Here is a 25,639-nt window from a genome sequence, read left to right as displayed (position 1 = left end):
GCCACCGGGGGGCGGGGGCGCCGGGACGAACGTACGGCCGCGCCGGGCGCCTGACGGGGCGGGGAGCGGAGCCCGCGCCGCCCGCCGTCCCTGCCCAGCCGCGCGCTGCCGCGGCGCCGGCCCGGGTGGGTTTAGCGCCCGGGGGCTGCTCCCGGTCCCTGCCGGCCGCCGAGGCCGAGCGGTGCCAACCGGCGGTGAGGGGCGGCCACGGCAGCGGGCCCGGCGGGCCCGGGGAGGGAGGGGGCCGTGCTCGGGCGCTCGGCGCAGGCAGCGCCCCGGCCGCCTTCGCCTCCGCCGGGGGGCGGCCCCGCGCCGCCGCCGGGCCTCGCCGCCATCTTGGCCGCTGCCCCGGGAGCGGGACGGGCCGTGCCGGGCCGGGGGAGGTACGTGGCGCGCGGGGGTCCGGGCCGTGAGGGAGTGGGGCGGCGCGGCCCTTGCTCGGGGGGACGGGATACTCGCCAGGCGGGAGCTGCCCGTGCCCGGTCCCGGCCACGCTGGTTGGCCAGAGTGGGGCAGGGGCGACATCCCCGCCAGCGGCGGTACGGGGAGGCTGCTCCGCAAATCCGAGACTTTCCGTTTTACCCGCCTCCGTTTCCGTTGTTCGGTGCCGTTTAAATACAAAATCGTTGCCGTGTTTGAATAAACTCCCCCCTCCCCACGTTGTTCTGGGCTCTGGCGAAGGTGAGGAACCGCCCGGCGGAGAGTGAGGAGGGTCGGGTCAGAGCCCCGTACCGGCGGCTCTGCGTCGCTCACGCTCCAAGATGAGGCGGCAGGGATGAGGGGGATTGTGCACCGGGAGGGCATTTATTGTGATTCTCAGGGCAGACAGCACAGGGCCTGCGGGAGGGGCGATGCGGGAGCCGCCGTTCGCGGCAGAGCCCGCAGCAACGCCAGGCCGGGAGGGGCAGGGCGGGCGGTGGAGCGACGCCGGCTCACCTGGGTCGATCTTCAGCAGCATTGTTGCAGCCATGGTGTTCCTACTCGTGGTATACTTGCTTAATTAGCAAGGGGCCCTGTGAGTGCAGATCTGCATAATATGCTCTGGGAATCAACCCATTATCATCCACCACTATGCAGTGCACATCCTTCTGCCATGTTCAATACCCAGCGGTAACTGAATGGAGGTTGCCACTTCTTCTCTTTTGTTTCAGGTCAAATCTGCTTTGAATTAGTAATGCACTTACCATCTTTTCAGTCTGATGAACGATTCGTACCCATTAAGTGTTAATCAAACCGAAGGAATAGCATCACCATTCAGTGCAGCTTTTCTATTACCAACCAGGCAAAAAATCATACTTGAATAATGAAAATTTGTGTTCATAGCAGGCAGACTGCCGTATGGGAGAGGAAAAGGTATTTTGCAAGAAAAGCAAAACCAAATTCAATTACTTCTGCAAGAGGTAAAATGATGGAAACAATGTTTTACAAAAGAACTGACTATACCAACCATGAGAATGATTCTGCTGTGGCTGTTCCCAGCAGGTTTGAATCATACATAGCTTCTCATTTATTTGTTACAGAAAAGAAGAAGAAGAAGAAATATCTGAATGGTATTTCCCTGGAAAAAATGTCTTGGAACATTAATGTGCTGTGTTGGGTGCTAACTCAAAAACACAAGCAAACTTGGTTTTTTGGGGAAAGAAACAAGGGACAAACAGATTCTTTACTGCCTGTGTACACATATCTGAAAATGCCTTGGAAATGGCAAATCAAGCATTAAGAATACTCCATGTCTTCTCATGTTTGGTTTTACTGGTTTTATTCAGAAATTAAATTTTCTGTTGTGCAAGACAGCTATGCACCAACTAAGTGCCAGTTATTCTCTCATATAAAGATCTTACATGAAGAATCTTTAGTAGAAACCTTGTCATGAGGATTCAAAAAAGAGAAATTGAAGTCCTTGAGGAAGAGAAGTCTGAACAGCAGGAGACAAGTAGTAGCTGTACTTGATGTCTGTAATAATGGAAAGAAACCAAATTAAAATTTGTTTAAAATGTTACATTCATTCCTCTTATTTCCCTTTAGTTTTTCCTCAACTTATAGCTTCACATATAAATTTTAAAAAATTAATACAGAGAAGATAAGTTAGATCTTTTATGCTTATTGAACATAATGTATGAAAGGCAACCTTTTAACAGGAGCTTCTTCAAATAAGACAGTATTCATGAGACTGATTCATACAGGGGGAAAGAATCAGAGTGCTGCTTTGCTCTCTCCTCTTGGAGGAGAAGGAAGGTACAAGTGGTTAGTGCCTTCTTTCTGCCCTCTGTGTTTGGACTGGTTGTGGCAGAGGGCACACACGTTAGAAAGAGCTGTCATGTCCAGCAGAGTTCCAGTGGTACTTGCTGGCTCTGATAGAGTATTTCAGTAGTGCATGGCTCTCTGGCACTGTGCTTGTCCTTCCTGGAACCTTGGGTGCCTCTTCAAATAGAGCCTGTGAAAGAGAGTAGTATAAAGCTGGTAGCACTGTTGCTCCGGCCTGTCAAACTTACTGGAGGAGTGAATTGAGAGAGCATGATGGAAAACATCTTCACGAAGAACTACTGAGTTGGGGCTTTTATATCCTATGATTGAATCCTGCTGCCTTGTCCATTCAGAGTTCCTCAGCTGGAATATGAGCCTAATTATCAGTCTTTCCTGAAAATACCATGGACAGTAAATAAGTGACATGATACTCACTTTATCTGTGTCCATTTGGCCCTCTGTCTATGCAGTACAGCTTTCAGAGAGTGAATTAAGTCACCCCTTAGTAGTCCTAAAGCTACTGATTCAGAGTAAGTTGTGTTCGAAATGTTCCACCTCCATGTAAAAATGTAGTTTTAGCAATGAATTTTTAATTGCTTTGGTGTGGGTTTTTTTCTAAGAAACTCTTGCTTTTCCAGCTTTTACAGCAAAGCTTTCTATTCTTGCAGGTCCCAAAGGGAACTGCAGTTATTCAGAATCTAATATTGTTCAATTATTCGGGATCTAATATTGTTCTGTTGACAAGAGATGGAACTCTCTTGCCAGCAATTAGAAGATTTATACTGGAACTGAATTGAACAGAGGCACCATGCAAGTGTATTATTGGAAAGCTCATTAGACAGTAGATGAAATGATGCACAAATTCTCATGCAGGCTGTAATCGGTACTGGTAAAAGCACAGAGGAAGTTGCAAATTTTGTTATGGATACCAAACATGGATTTAAGACAACTTCAGAGTATTCTCAGAGGACTACTTCCTTTTAAAAACAATTACAGAAAGTTACTAACAGTGTTTTAAATGAGAGCAAAGATAAATAAATGTATACTGAACATCTGGGAAGCAAAACATTTAGTCTTTAACAGGGATGATCTTGCTGATAAAATATGTTTCTGAGTAGTTGTACAGACACATGTACTTCATGGTGTTGACCAGATACAAAGTTTTGCTTGGCTAACAGAGGGGGCCAATAGGCAGTTCTTAAGAAAGGTTACAAAAATGTTTTTACTTTGATGTACAGATACCTAAACCATGAGCATCTTATATGTAAAAAGATTCATGATACTTGAGCAGCATCATTAAGACACACAAACAATAATAGGAGCATTAAAAAACCTGTGAAATTACAGAACATTCATGTTTTAGTGAACCTGAGACTTCCAGATTTATCAGCTTGAAGCACAGCTCCTAATGATGTATCAGGTTGGTCCAGCCAATTATACAATATTTCAGAGCTGCCATGTTATCTGTCTTGAAAGTGCTGTTCAGGTGTTTAATGGGACTTCTATTTATTAGGTTTGCTGGTTTGAAAGCCAGTGAATGGGGTTGGGGAGGTCAGAAACACATTTGTGGCACATTTTGAATTTATAGGAAAAAGCTGAACAACTGACTAGTGGATTGTGACAAAAGTACTAGCTTTACAATAGAAACAGAACTGCCTATTTTAGCTTATTTCTCCAGATTACTTTAAGCATTTGATTACTTTCCATTCACTTGTCACTAGAAGTTCATTTCCACAAATACATAACAGAGACTCAGACAGTCTACCCCCACTCATCCTTCCACTCTTTACAGCAGCTATGCCAAAATCAGGGAACATGGAAGTTGTGGAATACTTCCCCAGTGATGGTCCTGTTTGGAGCTATTTCCAATAATTAGTACTAGCTCTAAAGGGCATTGCAGAGGTCAGTGATAAATTCCTTACTTCCTGGTTTCAGAGCTTTGGATGTAACTCAGCTCAGCTTTACGGAAAAGCAGCTGTTAACAGTATTTCTGCATTAATTACATTTTAGAGTACTTAATTGTAGCTAAGGACAAGCATGTGCAATCAGTCTTTGTTCCCATGCTCGCAGCCTCTCTCTCTTGCCAATGAGCTCTGCTTTTGTCTTGTGAGCCTGCTGTGACTTTAGTCCAGATGTTTCCGTGCCAAGAATTTGAAAATCAGTAACGTTGCAAATCCAGATTTAGTCAAAAGAAAAGTTAGAGACATGGAAACAGCACATTGAAGGCGTCTTAGTTAAAATATGTTTTTCTTCTGTGTGGACTTCAGATTCTGGTAGGATGGGAATGACTTGAGAAGAATCACATGGAGTTTTACATGTCAGAGCAAGGATGGGAAGTCTGTGAGAAGAAGCTGCGAAACTGTAGGGCTGCTTGTTGTTGCAGAGCCTGTAAGATGCCTTTCAGTCAGGCAGTAACATGAAAGGCTGTCAGCCTTCTGGAAGTAAGCTTGAACAGTTTGCTTTGGCCTAGATGCAAATAATGATCCATGTACACCTTCAGTCTGCTCTTAGGTAGGCCTAAAAGCAGAGAGATGGGAGGCATGTCCTTTTCAAATAGTCCTAGAAACACCTTCAGTACCTTACATAGAGTGGTTTTATGCTGACATCTCAAAGGGGTAGAAGAATCTCATGATTCAGGAATTCTGGTGATGTACTTTTGCTACTGTTTTTTTAAACTTGGGAACTTTGTTTCAAGACCTTTACCCTCAAAGTGCTGCAGCTCTTAACACAATTTGCTGTTGGCCACAAATAGCGACCTGCTGGTGTGAGGAATTAATGTTACTCAATTGATTTCTAATGTTGAGCATTTGTCAGTCTTTTTTCCTTTTCAAGTCTAATGTTCTGATGAGACAAGAAGGTAAGGCACTGAGAAATTAATTCAGGGATCTCTACATATCTGCAATGAAATCTGGCACTCAAAAATAGAGTAACAGGGAAATCTTCAGTATTTGGAGCAATGTAAGTAATTTTTGTTAAATAATAGTTTACATATCTTGTATTGATATTTTTATAGTGTTACCAGTTCTAAGATATTCAACATGAAATCCATCTTTAATCAGCTGGTGCCAATTGCTTGACAGTGCATGGGATAAATCAAATTACTTAGTCTTGTGTGTAATAGACTGATGTCCCCACTGCTATAAGAGCTTCTTTATTCTAGTCAGCACTGGGAAGTGTACCAACTGAGCTGTCCCTTGACTGACAAGGCAGGGCTTCTGCCTCTGGGGCTGCCTGCTCTGCACTTAGGCTGCAAGGAGAGAGCTTCAGTTTTCCAGAGCACTTCAAATTAGCAGCAAATTAGCATACTGCTAAAAGTTGTGAAAGAAGAGAGAAGTGAGAGGATTTGAAGGGAAGTCTTAGACTAGAAGCAGAATATGTATCATGGGAAATCCTGTAATCCCTATCTTCCTACTCAGAAACTAGGCTGCTAGGCAGTTAGGTGGGATTTTACTGCTCAGTTTCCACAGGTACTACAAAGCTGTCATCTGCCAAGCATGGTCCCCTGGATCAGTTTGCTACTCCGGTTCACCACAAGGCCACACAAACACTCCTGTGAACACAGCTGGTACCTAGGCAGCTTGGGGCAGATGAGTGAAGAAGGGCAGTGGCCCAGTGCTACCTCCCTTTCTGGCTACCCACACCCTCCCTTGATTGCATATCAAATCATGGTCTAATATTCTAAGTGGAACTTAGGGCAAAAGGAGGGGCCCTGGTTTTACAGTCATTTGGTGCACCAGGACCTTGCTGTGATTGTGTGGTCTGCTGCACAGACCACACAATCTGTGCTTGTTAAAAGTATATTGTGACAAATGCGGTCATTTCTGATATGTAGATGAATAGAATCTGGATGAATGTTAACAGAGGCACAACTGCTGGGGCTTACAAACACTCTGTCACATGTCTGATACACTTTGTCAGAGTATCATTGGAAGTGGCCTGTGGTCTAACATAGTTCCTCCAGAGCAGGCTGTGGATCGGCTCCTCTGGAAGTGGAATCTTACTAGTGCTGCTTGTGCTGGACTCTCTGATGCAGCTTTATGTGCATTTAATAGGAAATGGGTCTTATATTTGTTAACAGATAAGCCATTGTATCCATTTAAAAATGTACAGAGATCTGATCTAAGCTTTATAGCTGAGCACCTTCATATGTGTGGGCAGCCATGGTGTTGAACAATACTGACATTGAGTGCTTGATTATACTTGCCTCCGTTGTGTGACTATCCAGGAGATTTTGGAAGGCTTTAATGTTCAGCGCTGGCTAAATTCAGAACATGTTTACTTGAACTGGATTAAAGCAATTGTGTTGAGTCTCCTTTGTAAAAATGCTGTGCTCACAGAATAAAATTGTCTGGTTTTTTTAACAAACAAAATTAGAGATTAATTTGGTCCAGGAGAGAGATAGTAGAAACATGCAGTAACACTTTGTAGCTTTGTTTCCTTTCCCACTTTTAAGCAAATTTGCAATCACAGGTTCTAAAAGAGCTTCCTTTTGCATTCCATATTGGCTTACATGAATTTTTTTGTCCACCTTTTGACTATTGGTCTTTTTTTGTCTGCCACCAAAGACAGCATGCTCTTGGCAGGAGGTATCTGAGACCTGGCAAGGCCTCAGTGAAGATGAGCACATTGGTGTCACACTTGTGAAGGAGCAGCTGGAGTTTAGAATTTGAAAAGCTGAATCTTGGCTCTCTTCCCACATCTGCTGACTTAGGTGGAGGGAAATAGCATACTGACAACCTTACTGAGGTGTCCTTTTCACAGTCTTTGGTGAGCTTTGGAAGACATACTTTTGTTTCGTCAAAATCTAGAGGGCCACACCATTTTTCATTGTTAGAAGTGTATTGGTAGATGAGTTAGTACTCGGGGTAGTTTAGATTCAGACGCAGCAACACAAGCTCACTCTGGGTAGAGCTAAGTGCTTATTCCAGTAGTTTGGAATGAGATTTAGTCCTAGTGTTTGGACTCCTTAAAATCCCTGTGGGACTGGGTCATGTATATCTAGATGCTTCCGTGCTATCTTCACATTAGTGTGCCAGAGTTGACAGCGAAGGAGCAAATTTTATCTGCCTTTTATGACAAGATCCTGGCCAAACATGGTAAAATTAATGAAAACTATGATAGGTTTTTTGTAGGTGTGTTTGACTTCTCTTGGACATGCAGAGTTGATGGTGGTCTTCCTGTTTCAAGGTGTGAACACCCAGTAATTGTCTGGTCTCTTTCCAGTCATGGTTGAATTCCTCCAAAGGCTTTCAATTCTGGATCTCCATTGCTATCATCTGCCCATTTCCACAACCTGCCCTGTGCCAGCTCTAGCACTCTCTGGCAGTGTAATAATTTGCATTAGGAAGCTGATCTGACCAGCAGCTCCTTTTGCTGGGTCAATTTCTGGCTGAACCATTTTCCTAATGTAGATAATTGCAGAGCCACAGACCTACTCAAATCAATACCTGAGAGGCAAAAGGGAACAACAGACAGTGCCAGGGGCAGCTTCTTCAACTACAGATTAATTTATGCTTGATATTGAATACCACGTTAACTTCACCTTGAGAAGCTGCTGTTGGGATTACAGTTTGGTTTGTTTTCCAGGCCCAAGTTTTAACTGGAACTTATTTTTGTAAGAGGATCATTACGCTGCAGGTTAGCCAAAGCATTGTATCTGTCTCATGTAAAGGCTGAAGAGATAAACTGAAGCGTGCTAGCATTTGTCTCCTCTGTAGATGCAGAGATAATAGTCTATTCATTTTATCAACAACTTAGTTCACTTTCTCATTAGAAGTTGAGAAATAGACTAGGAATTATGTTTTTAATAGACAGATAAGCTTCTTGTACCATGAATAAAATGAAGGATCAGTGGCTGAGGCATATTATTTGTAAATGTTTAAAGAGATAAGAAAAAAGTTACATTCCTTACCTGCAGTTCATACTCCCCTTTTACATTAGTGAGTTTTTAAGTGACAAACGTTTTATGTAAACATATTTCATGCATGCCAAGCACATTTGAGGCAATTTCATTCATTAAATCAGATTTAAATGGCTAGTTTTATGTACTTTTAATGAATTCCAACCCTTTACCCAAGTGCAGCTTGGCATAGATTGTAAGACTAATCTGCCAGCAAATAAAAAGCACTTTTCTAGTTCAGCAACTGAAAGCTGACAAGCAAAGAGCTGTATCTTTAAGATAGAGCAATTCTAAGTTATGTGTGTAACTGCCAGGCCAACTGCACTGCCATAGGAAATTTTATGTATGAGTTACTCTTACACGTCGGCAAATGCATTTGAGCGAGTGCCAGCTCATGAGAGTCAGCTTTTCTTTAAGAAATAAATTGCAAATACCAGATAGGGATGAAAGTGGAAAACAAGGGTGCTTGCTTCTTGCTTGCATTCTGATATACCTTAGCAATTTAATCCAGTGGCAAGTAGTTTTTGGTGGAACATTCTTCTAAATAAAGAAAATAGAATTCAAAGAAAAGCAACAAAGTAGATATTTTTCCTAAATTCACAGTGCATGTTAATAAAGAATAACCATTGTAAGGGAATCTGGGATAAGAAATGTCAATCCACATATCCTTTTGTTTAACTTCTTTTAATGTGTTTCCAACAGAAAATGATCCACAGCCTGTTTCTTATAAACTGTTCTGGTGATATATTCTTGGAGAAGCACTGGAAGAGCGTTGTGAGCCAATCTGTGTGCGATTATTTCTTTGAAGCTCAGGAGAAAGCAATCGATGTTGAGAATGTGCCTCCTGTCATCTCAACTCCACATCACTACCTCATCAGCATCTACCGGGATAAAATCTTCTTTGTGTCTGTCATACAGACAGAAGTGCCACCACTCTTTGTAATTGAATTTCTGCACCGAGTAGCAGATACTTTCCAGGTCTGTCACCATTAAATGATTTTAAAATTCAGTGTCTGAAGGGGGCCTACAGGGAAGCCAGAGAGGGACTCTTCATCAGGAACTATAGTGATAGGATAAGGAGAAATGAGTACAAACTGAAAGAGGGGAAATTTAGGCTAGATATTAGGAAAAAATTCTATACTGTGAGGATGGTAAAATATTGAATGGAACAGGTTGCCCAGGGAGGTTGTGGATGAGCCAACCCTGGCAGTGGTCAGGGCCAGGTTGTATGGGGCTTTGAGCAACCTCTCCATGCCCATGGCAGTGGTGGTTGGGACCACCCCTTAACATTCTGTGATTCTATGATTCTAAAATAACTTCAAGGGATTTTTAATATAAACTTCTTCTAGAGACAGGTAGTAGTCATCTTCTGTTGGTGACTTTTCCATCTGCAATTTTTAAGTCAAGCACAGGTTTATAGAGTACAAAGGAAAAAAAGGTTTATTTTGTGCACTCACAGGCACTAGAACCCAAATCCCACTTTGTAAATGCTGGGATTTTTTCTGTAAGCTTTTGTACAGTTCATGTTATGTAGATGGGAAGAAGTATCATGTAGTCAGGCAGCATGCACTCTGTAGTGAGGAAAGGGCTGCAAAGCTTGAGTCACTTCTCAAACAATTTCACAAATATTGTATATAAAGAAAACTCTGTGAAGATTGAGCATTGCCAAAAGACAGTAGCTTTATTTTACAAGAGTCTTGTAGCTGAAGATGTGTTAATGTTCACAAGTGGAAGGACCTTTGTGACATAAATAGTAGTACATCAGATTACATTAATTTCACTGTTCATGCTTGTATTTATTTTCAATTAGATTATAAGTATAACCTTATACTACATGATGCCATTAGACTATAGAAATAGCTAGTCAGTTTAGGCACTAAAGTGGCCTCATATATTGGAGGGTTTCTCTAAGAAGAAAAAACCAAACAAACTTCCTTTCGCAAAGCATTCTAACAGGAATAAAAATCCTCTCTTTTGTAATCTCTGAATTTGTTTAGGATTACTTCGGCGAATGTTCTGAGACAGCAATTAAGGACAATGTAGTAATTGTGTATGAACTTCTAGAAGAAATGCTAGACAATGGCTTTCCACTGGCAACAGAATCTAACATACTGAAGGAGCTGATTAAGCCTCCCACAATTTTGCGCTCTGTTGTCAACTCCATCACAGGTATGAAAATATATCATTTCAGCAGTGACGGCTGCTTAAAAGTAAAGCCTATCATTCCTCATAGCTAAAAAATAATATATTGGTGAATCTGTAAGGTGAGGGCACTGTCCTGCTGCTTCTCATAAATAGGGGTTGAATAAAAGCAACTCCCTCCTTATTTGCAGTTTACACCTGGCCCCTTTGCTGTCCTCGGTGGCACTGTCTCGTTCAGCCACAGCTGCTGAAGTCCCTCAGGAACAGCAGCTCCTAGCACAGTCAGGGCATACTGGAGACAGGTGCTCTGGGATTGGGACCAGAGCTAACTCTAAGCTTTGAATAACTTAGGGGCATTGGAGAAGGTTAAGCATTTTATAAGGAATCCTTATAGGAAGATATATAATAGATACCTAATAAATCCTTGCTGTCCTCATCCTCCATTCTGCCCCCAATACCAATCAGCACATGGATTCATATGGATTTGATTTCAGAACTGATTTCAGGCTGTTGTAAATGGGTCTGTCTTGCAGTGATAAAGCCAAATGTCTGTCAGCTGAGCTGGTGGAATCTGTTTGTCTGGCAAGCGGGTGCAAGGGAGGTGAGCCATGAGGTGTCACATGGGGGCAGAGAGATGCGAGACGGTCGCCTGGACATTGTGTTAGAGAAGGGGAGTAGCTGGGCTGCAGGGCCACACACGTAGTACTCAGAGGAGCTGGTCTTTAATGTAGTAGATATGGTTTAATCTTCGAGTATAAATCTCATCAGTTTTAATTTCTGTTATTTGGAGTTTGGTTAGGTTTTTTAAAATGTGGGTTTGGATGCTAGTATTTACACTTATGAAAAATACGACATTAATGGACTAGATGGACCTCTGTAAGAAGAATTAAGACTACTGAAGCCAAGGGTTGCAGCATCAAATCCTCTTGTTTTATCTAAAGCCTTATTAAAATTCCCTAGGAGCCTAAAGCGCCTGCCCAAGGCAGCCTGCATCTTGTCACTCTCAACAGCTCAGTGCTGAGCAGGTGGAAACAGCAGCCCGAGAGCTCTCCTACCTACCTGGCCTGGCAGCAGTGCTGCACCCTGCAAGGCTGCTGAGGGACAGACACAGCAACTGCTCCTCTTCAGAGATACAATGGGAGTGAAGAAAAGGCTGTAACTCCTCCCCCCTGAGTTATAGTACATACAGGGGTGGACTTCAGGAAGGGTTTTTTTTTTCAGTAACTACTTCTACTAGCTCAAACGAGTTAAAACTTGTTTTCTGCCTGCCAGGATAGGGCAGGTTTTGTAGAAATGATACCTGCTGGCCACCAACTTCTCAGTGAAGCTGATTCACATGGCAGGACATGCTACCACGTTCTTTGTGCTAAAGGGCACAAGCCAGCATGAGCTGTGGCCCTATCCCAAGACCTACTTCTAGCAGAGGGAGTTGTTTCCACTGTGCTGGGATTGTGGCATCAGTCACCTAAGCCTCAGAAGTGATAAGATTTTTTTTTCCCCTTTGTAGAGCATCATCAATTTACTTTATAACTAGGTAGCTCAGGAAGCCCTTTTCTCATGCTGGATGGCACTGCGAACCAGGAGCCAAGGGTGAGAGCAAGGCAGGCAGGGACAGTGGCATCATTCATTGGTCAGGAGCCCACAAGTTGAAGCAACAGGTCAGGGACAGGATCAGATGATAACAGGTCATCTACAGCTCAGTGACTGCCAGTAACATCCACCAGAATGGACAGCTCAAGCCAGAAAGTCCAATCTGGGCCAGGGTCTGGATCGATTTGACACATGGCCAGGCAGAGACATGGCTGTCAGGTTGATGCAGGGTAGCTCAGATGGGTACCAAGGGTGAGACCCTCAGCCTAACACCATCTCCAAGCAAAGACTGTGGGAGGCCTCCCCAAGGCTTCTTACATCTTTCTTGCTAATGACTCTTACCTATTATTCAGCCCTGAAGTTATACTGCTAAAACTCATAGGAGAAGGGGGAAGCAGGCTTAAGGCCCTCACAGGGAGCTGTCATGTCTTTAATTAGTGATGAAATCCTTCACAAGATCTAGCCCCACATCTACTCCCACTCAAACCTCCTGCTGACTTGAGCATTGTGTTTTGCTGTGCAAAATATAGTCTGAAAGCTGTTAAGTCTGGGCACATGGCCCCAGTGCCTTAACGTCACCTCACGAATAATGTTGTAGGGGTTCAGGTTCTAGGCTACAGTTCTTGGGGGCAAGCCTTACCTTGATTTTTAATTTTGGCAGTTGAAACATTCCTTTTGTAATTAATTGTTGATTTTGAGTTCCTTTTCATTTTTAAGGCAGTAGTAATGTGGGAGACACACTTCCCACTGGACAGTTGTCCAACATTCCTTGGCGCAGAGCAGGGGTAAAATACACAAACAACGAAGCCTATTTTGATGTCATTGAAGAAATTGATGCGATTATAGACAAATCAGGTAAGATGCCCTACAAACTAATATTTGTTTCTTAAGTGTGTTTGCATATAGCTAATGATGTTTAGAGAGGATACAATCCAGCTGTCTTATTTTTTGCATGTTTTATGTACATGAATCTATATCTTAGGTAGAAATATTCAATTTAAAATTATGTGCCTAAATGTATTTCTTCAGTTTATCTTAAAACAGCAACATGCCCTGGGCTGCTTCAAGAACATTCACAAGAAGCATGTTTTCTGTTTGTATATATCTCCCATCATTCCTGCCAACAACGTACTGTAGTCCTTGAAGGCCCTCAAGTGAGCAAGACAAAATCTTTCATTAGCTTTCTTCTGACAGCAAGATAAACTTGGTGCAAAATAGCTGGACAGTATTGTTTTCCTTACATTTAAACTGGAGCCAGATATTATGAAGCATAATAATACTCCTTTCTTTTCTGTGAATGAAACATACAATTTTCAAATACAAAAGTCTTTTTTCTGAGATTAACTGGGAGGAGGAACCTGATAACTTCTGTGCCAAGAAAAAGAAAAAAACTATGCAAAAAGAGAACTGCAAAGCTGTGGGCAGGAACCTGCTGTTTTGTTCAGTATTGGGGCCAGCAGTTAGCAAGGCTGAAAACTGCAGGACACCGTTTTGTGGTGGTATGGGGCAGGGAGCAAACCTCTCATCATTTCATTCAGTGCTGCTGTTGTAGCAGCGTCAGTGTTGGTTTGGTTCTGTACACCAACAAATGCTTTGGCCGCTGTTTAAGTGGGTAGTCATAAATAGCTGTTGTGCAGCTCTTACTCTCCCCATCTTGAAGCTAAAAGAAGGTGGCCCTTTTAGGGCCCTTATAGAATATGCTGATGACTGTGTAACTGTCCTAGCTCATTAGGATTCCCAGGAGTGTGAGTGCTTAGTCTGAGAAGGTACAATCAAGACCATGGTGTGTTTCTATGTGTATTTCAGGCCAAATCAGTGTGCACCAAGTGTTTAATTTCCTACTGAGGATCTGCTGCAGTAGTCATAGCTACTCTTTTCTGCTCTGATCCTTTGGGGACCAGCAATGCAAGAGCCTTTCTTTATAGCCTTCACTAGGACTAAGAAGTAGATAAGGTTGCTCCATTAAAATAGGGAAGTTACCTTGTTTCATAGAGATATGGTTGACTGCTTTAAGCTGAAACAGGATTCCTTCTTTTAAAACTAAATAGAAAGTCACCATTTCTCCTTCCCCGGATGAGCTAGTTTCTACCCATCTTCTAAAATTACCTTTGCATGTGGAGCTAATTAATTAGTCCAGAGTCCTGCTTATGTCTTTCTGTACTTAGGAGGTATTTCAGGAAATGAGCATTTCCTGGGTAAAACGCTTGGTATTCTTGCTTTGGGGGTTGGGGTCTTTTGCTACAGATTTATTTAACATCAAGATGAATATTTAATTTCATTATTTAACAGCCTTTATTTGTGAAAGCCAAGGTTAGCTGGAGCTTTATAGCACCAATTTACTGCATTTTGGTATTGACTATTTCGATGTGTTTCAACTTCCCTGCACCACTACACAACTTGCTAGTTTTCTGGAGACTGGGAACAGACGTGAAAGAAGATTTAGAGCTGGTGTGTCACAAAATTCTTATTTGCTTTTTGCTGGCAACCAGTTCAAGCACAAGTCCTGTGTATCAGCTGGTACAAGTATAATTTAACCAATTTGGGACAGGCTGTTTGCTCTGGCTCATGTATTTTAGCAAGCTGCCCAGGACACAGGTAACTGGAATGACCTTCCCTAGCTGGGCTTGGCATGTTGTTGAGTGTTGTGCAAATGTCATCTGTGCCCTCTAGCTGCACTTCACCACATCTGTTAGGCCTTTCATAATAATGTTAAGTCAAGTGTCTTGTTTTTCCCTGCAGGTTCCACAGTCTTTGCAGAAATCCAAGGCGTTATTGATTCGTGTATTAAGCTCTCAGGAATGCCAGATCTTTCTCTGTCTTTCATGGTAAATTCAGCCTATGTTTGGGAATCTTAATTGCTCAGGATTTATTTTTCTTAGTGATCAGAGTTAAACAATTTCAAGAGCACTATCACTATTTCATGTGTTACACATATGAAAAGTAACAAGTTTTGCATTATATTGTAGCAGTTGCATTGTTCAGTAGTTGGAATGGCTTTTGTGCATAAAAATACCCTCACAGGAGCTGCTGTACCCAGTCAGATCAGAAATCCATCTAGCTCAGTACCATGTCTCTGATAATGGCTACTTAGAGTCTAAGAAATAGGAGTTGGGTGGAGTTCAGTAGCTAGCTCAAACTGCTGGTACTTGGTGAGATGTCACTTACCATTTTGCCACTCCTTCCAGAACCCACGGCTGCTGGATGATGTCAGCTTCCATCCGTGTATTCGGTTCAAACGCTGGGAGTCTGAGAGAGTCCTTTCGTTTATTCCTCCCGATGGCAATTTCAGATTGATCTCCTACCGTGTCAGTTCCCAGAAGTACGTTTCCATTGCAGACACACTGCTTCTCCAGCTGCACCACCTGCTGCTTTCCACCTGAGTGACAGCACATTCCTCCTGGTTAAGGGGGGAATTTGCATTGTTCTAAAATGCATGTGCTCAGGTTTTGTCTCATCTATCCCCACTAAGAGAAGAAAACCATTTTTCAGTGACCTGCAGATACTCAGCAATAATTTTTAAGTGGAATAAATCACATATGACAGCAATATAGGGCTATTCATTCCTAGTAATCATTGTTGGTGCTAGATGCTTTGTGGGTGAGTCTCTGTGTACATGGAGGACTCTGAGCTTCATGAAGAGCAAAAATAAAAGCAAATAAAACAAAAGAAGTCTAACTGCAGATAGTTGCAAACTAAAGCTTGATCTGACTAGTGGCTCTTCTGAGATTTGGCTCAGTGAGATTACTTTAAAAAAAAAGCAGGTGAAGGAAGAGAGAATAGGACAAGATATTTGGAAGAAAATAAATTTTTTTTCCCTGTGATTCTCTGCTAATAAAATCACTTCAGTAATGATGCTGAAGAGCAGAGTATCACTTCACTTGTCACTTCTGAAACAAACTGGTTCCAACTTGAACACCTACCAGAAACACAAGAACTATTTATGAGAAAGTGCTTTAATTTCTCAAGTAGAGAAGTAGCCAGGATGCATTCAGCTACTGTCTTCTCTTTTCAGCTTGGTGGCAATTCCTGTATATGTGAAGCACATGATCAGTTTTAAGGAAAATACATCTTCAGGAAGATTTGATGTTACCATTGGACCAAAACAGAATATGGGGAAAACAGTAGAAGGAGTTGTCATGACAGTTCACATGCCAAAGGCCGTACTTAACATGAACCTCACTGCTACACAAGGCAGCTATACATTTGACCCAGTTACTAAAGTAAGTCTTACATTTTTATTTATTTAAATATTGAAGATGGCATTACAACAAGTCACCCATATTGCAGCACACTGGAGCAGTGTTCCACACTTAGCAGAAAACTCTGTTCAGCATATTTATATATAAAAATTTAACTTTAAAATTTGCTTTTTCAAACTTAGATACACACCAGTTGTGATTTCTGACTTTGTCAGTATCCTTTTCCTTCACTTCCTCTCTTTTCACCCTGCTCTTTCACCCACTAATATTTTTCCTTAGTGGATGCAGCAGTATTTTGCTGATAGTTCCAGCCATTATAGATTTTGCAATCTATCTTATGAAAACATATTTATCTGAATAAAATGCACCAGCCTTGAAAACAGGTAGCCAGAAAAACTGGGAGCAGGAGATGAGAAAAAAATTTCTTCCAAAAGATCTGCCTAAAGGCACACAGGAGGATAAAGTGTTTGAAAAAACATATTTTGGGCTCCTGCTTTCTTGCCTCTGAGTTGGGGTTTGAGGCATAAATTTCCTAAAGCTCCTGAAGCCTTTTAGTACCCAGAAGCCATTTTGCTGAAAAGCAGTTTGAGCCAAACCATTCTGCTGGCTCTAATACCCTGCTCTTGCTGCTGCCCTTGGAATATAACAGTCAGCAATTGATTAAAACTGTTAGGGAAAGCTCTCCAAGAAGCATTTTGTTTCAAAAACAATAGACCTTGATCTTTTTAAAAGAAAAAGACTGACAAAAACACTTAAGGTGTGCTTTCCTCTCTGCAGAAATAAATTTAACTGTGTTTTTGTCAAGAGCTGGGCTAACAAGGTAGATTGAAACTGCAAAAATTTGTAGAAGCAGAGAGAACTGAGGTTTTTCTGCATGTATCAGTTTATGATAAGAACAAACCAACCACCTCTTGTGGGTGAGTAAAGTGCCTGCTTGGTTCCACTTTCTCCAGAGTGTTAGAATCAATGGCAAACAAGTGAGCCTTAAGAAAATCTGTCTGAGACATCTCCTTTGGTCCAGGGCCTTGCTCCTACCCTCCTCATTCTCGTGTTTAAGTTTCTATGATCTTTGTGCTGGTTTCTGTCTTGGCTTCATGGATCCAGCTGACCCAAACTGACATCAGGGTCAAGCATCCTTAGCAAAGGGAACAAGATCTTCTCAGTGCACAGACCCACAAAGGAACACTGACAGTGTGAAAAAAAGACCCCATACCTGAAAGAGCCCTCTCACAGCCAGTGAGGTAATTCTCAGGGCTACCAGGCTACTGTCTGTACCCAGCCTGCAAACTAAAACTGGACATGAACTTGACCTCAGAGGTTGTTTCCTAGAATGCTATTACTGCTATTCTCTCCTTCCTGACAAGGTGCTAACGTGGGATGTGGGGAAAATTACCCCTCAAAAGCTACCAAACCTGAAGGGTATAGTGAATCTGCAGTCTGGAGCCCCCAAGCCAGAGGAGAACCCAAGTCTAAACATCCAGTTTAAGATACAACAGCTTGCAATTTCAGGTGAGTGGCAGGGTGTTACATGAAATTGGTGTTGGCAGAATGAGTTGTAGTAGGAAATGAATTGGGAAACTGTTAATCATTTAATTGGAGATGCAGATTTGAAGTCAGCTTGGTCCAAAATTACAAAGTCTGATTTACCCAAACCTGACAGTTACCCTTGCTGGAAGATTCCTTTGATGGGAATTGTGAATTCCCAATTGTTTTGCTCAAGAAAGACTGTGAGAAGTACACAGAAGAATGGATTTTTCTTTTTTGACTACTGCATTAAACATGCAATGTATCTGTTTAGTGAAGATCAATGGATGATGATTTAGTGTGCTGCTCCTGAATTCCTTTAGCCTCCTATCACTAAAGCTCTTTCTAGTGGTCATAAACTTACATTAATTTTGGAGAACGCCCTTCTTACTCTTTCCTTCTGGAGCTGGTTAGATTTTCATCTTTAAAACAATCTGCAAGTAAAAGCAGAATGAAGTCTATAGAGTAAGTGCAAAAGTAAATTTAAAGCAGACAAGGCCTCAGTGTGCAAACACTTAAATCATGTGAGCTGTCCGTGTGTAAAATGCTTCTCCGAGCAAGCTTTGCAGGATTAAGGCTCTAACAGTGCAAGGACTCACATTTGGAGAGGAGTAGGAGGAGCAGGAAGATGACTGCAGGCAGTTGATGAGAGTTGGTGGTAGTACCTTTCTGGACAGGGACCAGGCTATGGTCTTTTTGGGTCCTAGACTACTTGAGTAGGTAACACTTAGTTCTTGTATAAGAACAGAATCCTGCAGTTACCTCTAAACTGGTTTTAATCTAGCAAGACAGAGTTGGTCCAGCACCTGGATGCCAAAGATAATGGACCTGTGAGAAAGCATGGAACAACCTGAAACCATAGGTAATTAATAGCTACTGGCCTTCCTCAGGGAATAGTAGAGGGATTTCTGGTTCTTGCAATTACGACTGGGAGTGAAAAGAATTCTGAAACTTGTCCTTTGCTTCATCTCCATGATGGACAATGAGTGCAGTGTACAGGAACGGTGGAAGATACTCGTTTGTTCCATAGTTCATCTCTTGGAAGGAGGATATTGGCATATGGTGTAGAAGAAAAACAAGGTGTTGCCCTGCCAAGACAGCTATGATTAGGTGACAAGAATGTTATCTGCCGCTTCAAACCAGATGAACTTGTGAAAGAAAGGAAAATGAGCTTCCTTACCAATCCTAATGTGCTTCAAGGCAGCCGGATTTCTAATCAGACTGCTGTGATTCCTGTCCTAGTATTCTGCTTTTAACTTTGTACTTGTCTCTGTCTTTTTTCAGGACTGAAAGTGAATCGCCTAGACATGTATGGAGAAAAATACAAGCCTTTTAAAGGTGTCAAATATATTACAAAAGCAGGAAAATTCCAAGTCAGGACATGAGAAAATGCTGAGGAAATTCCCCTTTAAAAAACTTGACTGCTTAGTGACTTATGTTGATTAGGTGCCCATTAATTTATAGACACTGATTAGTTTGGGATCAAAGTATTTGTGCACAGCAGCTCTTAAAATGAAAGCATAGCTTAGTTTTTCTTAATATGGCTTTAAAGTAAGGTATTTTTTTTCTATTACACTTCCACTCTTTTTTTACTGAATTGTTGTGCTGGTGAATAGTTGGATATGGGCAACCCACAAAATGTTGCAAACATTACACTGCCAGTCAGATACCAAAGCCCTGAGGTCAAGCACATTCTGAAGGCCCTACAGGTCACTGGAAAAGTCTTCTGGTGGCATGTTTTGCTGCTGCAGCCGCCTGCAAAGAAAGCTCAGTTCCACCCACAGCCAGCTGCAAGCTGCATTCCACAAAGCAGCATGTAATCCCTTCAGAAACAGAGAGCAGCAGTGAGAGGGGCAGGGGTCCCCTGGGGGCCTGGGACATTGCAAGTGTCACTCCTGAAAAAGCTTCTGATGAAGTAAAAAATAATTTCTGTGTTGTTTACAAGAAATCGCCTTTCTTAAGAAGCATTTGCCTTAATCAGCTTTCATTTTCTGCCATCTGCAGATGAGCTGATAAAAATAACATCCTGCATTAAATCTGGGAGGTGATTGTTGCTTCAGTAATCCACTTTCTTTCCATTCAATCTCATCATCCCCATCATTTTTTTTAAGAATACAGTTGCAGAGAGTAAGATCTATTTTTTATGTGAAGCCTTTGCTTTTAGATGTTCCACTTGTTTGAAGTGGATGCCACCAGATCTGTGCAGTGTGTACCTTCAAGAGTAGCTTTTTAGATAGCACAATAGAAGTGTCAAGTGTATTTAATGGTTGTGTGCTTTAATGTTCTGAAATAAAGGGAACTCTACTGCAAATACGTCTCATCTTATGAAATGTTCATGCTCTTGTAAACGATTCATGATGCTCTTAAGCAGAAGGCATCTGATACACAATTAAACAATGACTATTTGCTACCTCTCTACTGAACTTGCTCACTGTGCACTGCTTAGAGTCTAAAAAGGCTGGTAGGAGCATGACAGGTAATGTCCCTTTCATATTTTATTTTTAAATGCAGGACAACTACTTATTCATGATATTTCAAAGATTCAGCAGTCAGAGCAAAGCTGACTGAACTTCTTGTTACACACCAACAAAAACATCTTTCTAAACCAAAACATACTCCACAGCACCTATCAGGTTCCAAACCATGCATTTGATCAGTATTAATTAAGGGTGGGATACTGGAGACCCTTTATTTCTCTAACCTGTTTGGCTTACAAATTGATAAGTAGGTACTAACTTTGCTTCAGAAGAAGAGTAAGAACTAAAATAATTTAGTAGTCAAAATTTCAAATACTAGGACAAAAAATGATTCAGTCTGGAAAGAGGAGGAGAAATCCATCCAAACGCTGGCAGCAAGTCAGTAAGAAAGAAATGAGCATACACTCTCTGTTTGTAACTTTGCATCTAGTAAGATCTTCCATTTGTGTAGACACAACCCTGGTTATTAAAAGCTACCAACTTTCTAGTCTGCCTTTTTCAACTGAAGAAACATCCATCAATTCAATACTCATCCTACAGTTCTGCTCTGCGTTTCAGCAAATGGCATCATCCTTCAGTTACTGTAACTGTGGAAGAAATCTTGTCTTCAGAGGTAACTGGTAACATCCCAAGCTGCAGTCTGAGCAGCTGGAGCTGCTCTCTGCATTAGCAGCCTGGAAATGCTGCACCGTGGCCTTTCAGAGCTGACACCCTGAGCTAGGACATAAAGAAGTGTCAGAGCTCCAGCCCCGAGGCCAGCGCTGCCTGCCGCGTGTGACAGAACAAGCCCCGCCTGCCCGCGGGACCTCGGGCACCAGGGAAGGTGGCGCAAAAGCTGTTAGGGGGAAAGGCTGGAACCATTCTTCCCAGCTCATCACCAGAACTCACCAGAAATCAAGAATTGCACTCACCTGGTAGGAAACCAGCCTGGCCATGGAGATGTGTTTTGTCAAGGACATGGTTGTACTGTAAGGCCAATACCTTTACTTGTACATGTGCTGGTTCCTGCTCTATCTCCAAACACAGGAAGTTCAACTGCAGAAGGGGGCCTGTGTTCCTGTTCTGTTTAAAAAAAAAAAATTACCAGCACCTCTATGAAGAGTAGAGCTTAGGGAATCACAGAAAATCGTTGGCAAGGAGTTGCACTGCCAAGTTCTGATCTCCCCTTCTCCACGTGTCCAGCTCTGGGAGTGCTGACAAACGTGGTTGTCTGTCAGGGTCTCATCTTCTCTCAGACATGGAGAGAACTGTGTGAACAGTACAAAACTCTGAATTTTACCAATTATTACTAAATCCCAGGTGCCCTCTGGCACTATGGGGCTACATTTGGTCCTACGGTACCAGTAAACATTGGTTCCACCAAGTCAGAACATTGTGTGCTGGTAGAAATTTTTAGCAAGAAAAAGTGTTTATAAGAGGCTCTTAAGGTGAAGGAAGTAAAACAGTGGTTTCACGCTAATCACCCTTGCACTCAATTTGAGAAGTAAAATTCAGATTAACATGATGCTGGTCAGAGTAGCCGTTCTTCCCTTACTGACAGGACCAGGCAAACCCCCCCTTTCAAGTTCTCAGAATACAGCAGATTACTGTCACACCTCAGGAAAATCTCCTGTTTTCTCCCACTGAACACAGCTTCCAGTAAATTCTTTATTTACTAGTTTGACAGGCATAAAAGACAAAAACCCTTTGTTTAATCTTCTGTTTGAGAAACTTTGCACTTTTTTTCTGTTCAGAACATGTAGAAACAACTGTTCTTTGGTTTAGCTCTTTGCTGCTCTTCTTACAGCATCATCCACTGCTCTGTTATCGTTAACACTCAGAAGCTGACATTTATACAAATGCATTTTTATTGTTTTAACAGAACCAAAGAAAGGTTGAAAACATTAGGCTATACAATACATTTTGGTTTATAAACAAAGTTTTATAGTGGTAAAATATTTCTAAGTGACATTCACGGTCTTATTCAAATTTCTGCTGCACTTCAGGTCCAAAGACCAATAGTGTTCAAAAATGCAGTAATTGCATAAGGTGGACAAGTATCTCGGCTTCTATGAACAGTTCGAGAACTTAGACCAAACATTCTGGAAGAATATCAAAGGCAACCAATGATTCATAACTCTCCTGCAAACATTCCTCAATAAACAAAAAGTGATCTTTGGCATAAACAATTATGTATTAAAGGCATTAGTAATATTGCATTAATATCATTCAAGCAACTAAACAGTGATGCTAAAATAATAATAATAAAAAAAAATATCTCACAGAGAAGCCTGGATGGGGGAGCGGGATGAGGGGATGTGAGAAGCATTGAAAAGCAATACAGGAAGACTATTTAGAAAATCCCTTTAAAATAATCCCTACTTATTCAGTGTTATTTACTATTAAATAGAAATTACTACATTAAAATTATGTTAAAAGACCTGGTATAAACCAATCAAATGCATCCAGGTTAAGGCTCTGGCACCCCTTCCTTCTTCTTCCTGTTGCAGGTAACTGCAGGAAGAGAGTACTCAGGAAAGATCCTAAGTACCACATATTTCACCCAGACACAAGGAGCAAATTCAAGACGAACACACGCCTTCTCTTGCTGAGGTCAGTTTGAGGCAGTTGTATTATCAACAGTTTAACTTCCCTTTTTAGATAACAGTGCAATGAAGGGGGTGGAAGGGAGAAGGTCCAAGTGTAGAATAACTGTTGCAGGCAGGTAGAGGACGGCTGACTGTGCTGTGTCTCTTCCTTTGAGCTGTTAAGACTGAGAAGTTTTTCCACAAGGACACTTCTGTTCAAGGTGGTTTGATCGTGCAACAATTCTCAGCAAATTAAGAGGGTATTATGAGGTCAGTGCTGATTTGGGCAAAAGTCTGCAAGTGTTCCTTGCAAATGCAGAAACTCATTCTCAAACAAGTTTTTCTTTCTATGGGGCAATTAAATGAATGTATATGAATGAATATATATATATATATATATGAAGGCATATTCAATTATGGAAGGATAAAACATCATAAATCTGTTTTAGTAAGGGGAGGGAATTTGGAGGGTTTTACTGTTGTCATTTTGTTTGGGATTTTTTTTAAAGATACAGGAACAATTGTTCAATTCACTATTACTAGAACTTGAAAAAGAGATTTTGAGACTCGAAACTCCACAAGCAGTAAAAATAATGAGGTATGTGCTGCATTAGGAACCATCATTTGCTGGTAGCCACCAGACTACCTAAAGAGGGTTTCATGTCCCTGCAGAGCTCAGGTTTCAAAAAGCTTATGCATTGTTGGAAACGAGCAGTGAAGCCAAAGGTATTTTTTAACTGAATATCTTTATCTTTTAATTTCCACCTGGAGCGGCTGGAATCACATCAGATGGAGGGAAGAGGGAAATAAGAATTATTGCATGTGCTCATTTGGTTTTCAGAAAGAAAAGAGCCAACATGTGGCATCTTCTGGTCCTGGACATGCAGCTAGGTTAAGAGAACCAGGATTTTTCAGCTCAATACATTGCTGAATTGAGCAAGGAAAGAGTTCCATGATTTAAGGTCTCCAGCCATAAGGCTCAAGCTGTCAACAGTGTGGCACTAACATTCTCTGCAAAACCTTTCAGTACAGTATGAGAGTTCTGGAATGCCTACCTACAGGGTGACAGGAGAGGGACAGAGACAGCTCCAGCTTCTGTAAAAGTACTGTTGCCAGGTAAGAATCAAAAGCAAAAAAAAAAAAATAGCATTTCAGACATGGAGTTTTAATCCTCAGTTTACAACTGTTCGGCTGCCCCACCTTCCCCCTTTTAATTAAAAACCCCACACCTTCCATCATTTCTGCATGGTTTTAGAACAGCCAGTTAAAATCCTGTTGAAAAGTTGAATGTTTCTGTATCAATGATTGTCCCTAAAAAACTGCCAAGTAACCAAGTGTCCTAAACTCTCAAGACAAGCTTAAGTGAGGTCCATGTTTTATATCATCACATGGAAACTACTGGAATATACAGTGCGTAAATGAAATGTGCTTCTGGGAGTACAGAGTTCACTAATAGAATCTTGAAAAAAAATTAAATTATAAGAACTGTCTACTGTTGGCAGAAAATTAGAGGTGTTGGATATCAAATGTGTTCCAAAGACATTTGAAATGCATTATCTTATAACTCATACCCTTAGAATGGGGCATTAGCATAAGCTAATCTTAAGATCATGTATACAGCACCTTCTGCTGTTAATATAACTCTTCTGAAGTTTCCAAAAAAAGGCATTTTATGTTACAGAAAACAATACTAATGTGGCAAGTATTTACTGATACCATGGGGTCTTTCTGACCCAGCGAAGAGTGAATCCAGCATCTGTTCTTATCTTAATGGATGCTGCTTCAGCTTCTCTCACAGTTTCCTTCACAGACTGCATGAGATTCTGGGCATTATGAACCAACATCTCAGTTGCCTGTCAAGAAAAAGAAGAATTTCCAACATATCAGTAAATACCATGATTAGGACAGTAGCATGTAAAACACTTTGTGCACAAAGACTCCCAGTACAAATATATTAAGTCTGCTAATTGCTAAGTTAAACTATGAAAATATAAGTAAAGTAACTGTCTCTGGAAGCCAGCAAGTGTTATCCTCATTAAAACAAAACTTTCCTCTTCCTCACCATATATTTGTGCAAAATCTGAATAAAAGCTTAATGTCACTAAGTAGAATAAACTCTCTCAGAAGCCAAAGCTGCGGCATTTCTCCTGAAAAGATGAATTTGAAGGTAACTGAGCTGCAGACTCGAGATGATACTGGAAAATAAACGTTTCCCCTAGAATCCACCTGAGGGCGCCCCTGCCCCTCCCAGGTCCAGCCTGCGGCGTCTTGTGGCGCCGAGTATTTCCCTCAGCTTTTTACCAGCAAAGCAAGAGATTAACAAGTTGTTCATCGCAAAAATGGAACCCGAGTAGCTTTTTGTCTCGTTCCTCTATTAAACTTTGAGCGTTTGAGCCAGAAAACAAGGTGCTGTATAAAAGTTATCTTCCCTAAACAACTGAGGTAAGCTTCAAGATCAAGTTCCCAGAACACATCTGATAGAACAGGTTGTACATGTGTCCCCATAAAAGTGATCAACAATTCCATGCTACCATCAGTCTTTGCACCTCTTACCTGTTCCGACTCTTCATCACTGATATTAGTTCTGCCCAGCATGGTAGCTTTGACAGTGGAGAGAATTTTCAGCTGTGTACTGATGGTTGGGATTCGCTCACAGACCTAGTAGGAATAAAAACCACTTCACATTGTAAATTGAACCAATACATTATGCATCCATTTTTTTCAGATAAACTTTTTTATTTTCTTTTACTAGTAGAAAATGAATGGGCATAGAGGTGATCCTATAACCTTTAAGACTATCTGATAAATATTGGTAGGATATTTGAATCTTATTTTACTTGCTTCGGGAATATTTGGGACAGAGCCAACATTTTTCTGTTCTTCCATATACTCCTCAAAGGTCTGCTTGGTTAGGAATAGTATGATGTGTATTTGGCTGAGATTGACAAAACTTAGAAGTGTTGCATTTCTGGTACTATTCTTTGATGCAAAGGAATG

General features: G+C 41.6%; 2 protein-coding genes across 4 annotated transcripts in view; one reads left to right on the top strand and one right to left on the bottom strand.

The window, feature by feature from the left end:
* Positions 1-28: 28 nt before the first annotated feature.
* AP3M1 (adaptor related protein complex 3 subunit mu 1) lies at positions 29-20,013 on the top strand. Of its 2 annotated transcripts, none has more exons than XM_032115572.1 (9): positions 29-125; positions 8,846-9,121; positions 10,141-10,312; positions 12,593-12,730; positions 14,615-14,700; positions 15,061-15,194; positions 15,888-16,095; positions 17,439-17,583; positions 18,883-19,241. In XM_032115572.1, the coding sequence occupies exons 2-9, from the start codon at positions 8,849-8,851 to the stop codon at positions 18,981-18,983; spliced, it is 1,257 nt and encodes a 418-aa protein (XP_031971463.1). In that variant the 5' UTR covers positions 29-125; positions 8,846-8,848; the 3' UTR covers positions 18,984-19,241. The 2 variants fall into 2 exon arrangements, with proteins under 2 accessions (XP_031971463.1, XP_031971462.1); XM_032115571.1 differs by lacking the exon at positions 29-125 and adding an exon at positions 228-383 and having other exon boundaries at positions 18,883-20,013.
* Positions 20,014-21,899: 1,886 nt separating this feature from the next.
* The window catches only part of VCL (vinculin), a 63,210-nt gene continuing 59,470 nt past the window's right edge, over positions 21,900-25,639 (bottom strand). For both annotated transcript variants that reach the window (XM_032115566.1, XM_032115567.1), the window contains 2 exons: positions 25,196-25,300; positions 21,900-24,495 (listed from right to left, as the gene is read on the bottom strand). In XM_032115566.1, coding sequence (XP_031971457.1) covers positions 24,349-24,495; positions 25,196-25,300 — 252 coding nt within the window. In that variant the 3' untranslated portion in view covers positions 21,900-24,348. The remainder of the gene's footprint in view (positions 24,496-25,195; positions 25,301-25,639) is intronic.

This window comes from Corvus moneduloides, chromosome 8, assembly GCF_009650955.1.
Source record: "Corvus moneduloides isolate bCorMon1 chromosome 8, bCorMon1.pri, whole genome shotgun sequence".
Taxonomy (NCBI): domain Eukaryota; kingdom Metazoa; phylum Chordata; class Aves; order Passeriformes; family Corvidae; genus Corvus; species Corvus moneduloides.
The sequence above is the reverse complement of the archived record's forward strand: the minus strand, read 5'-3'. Positions and strand labels throughout refer to the sequence as shown.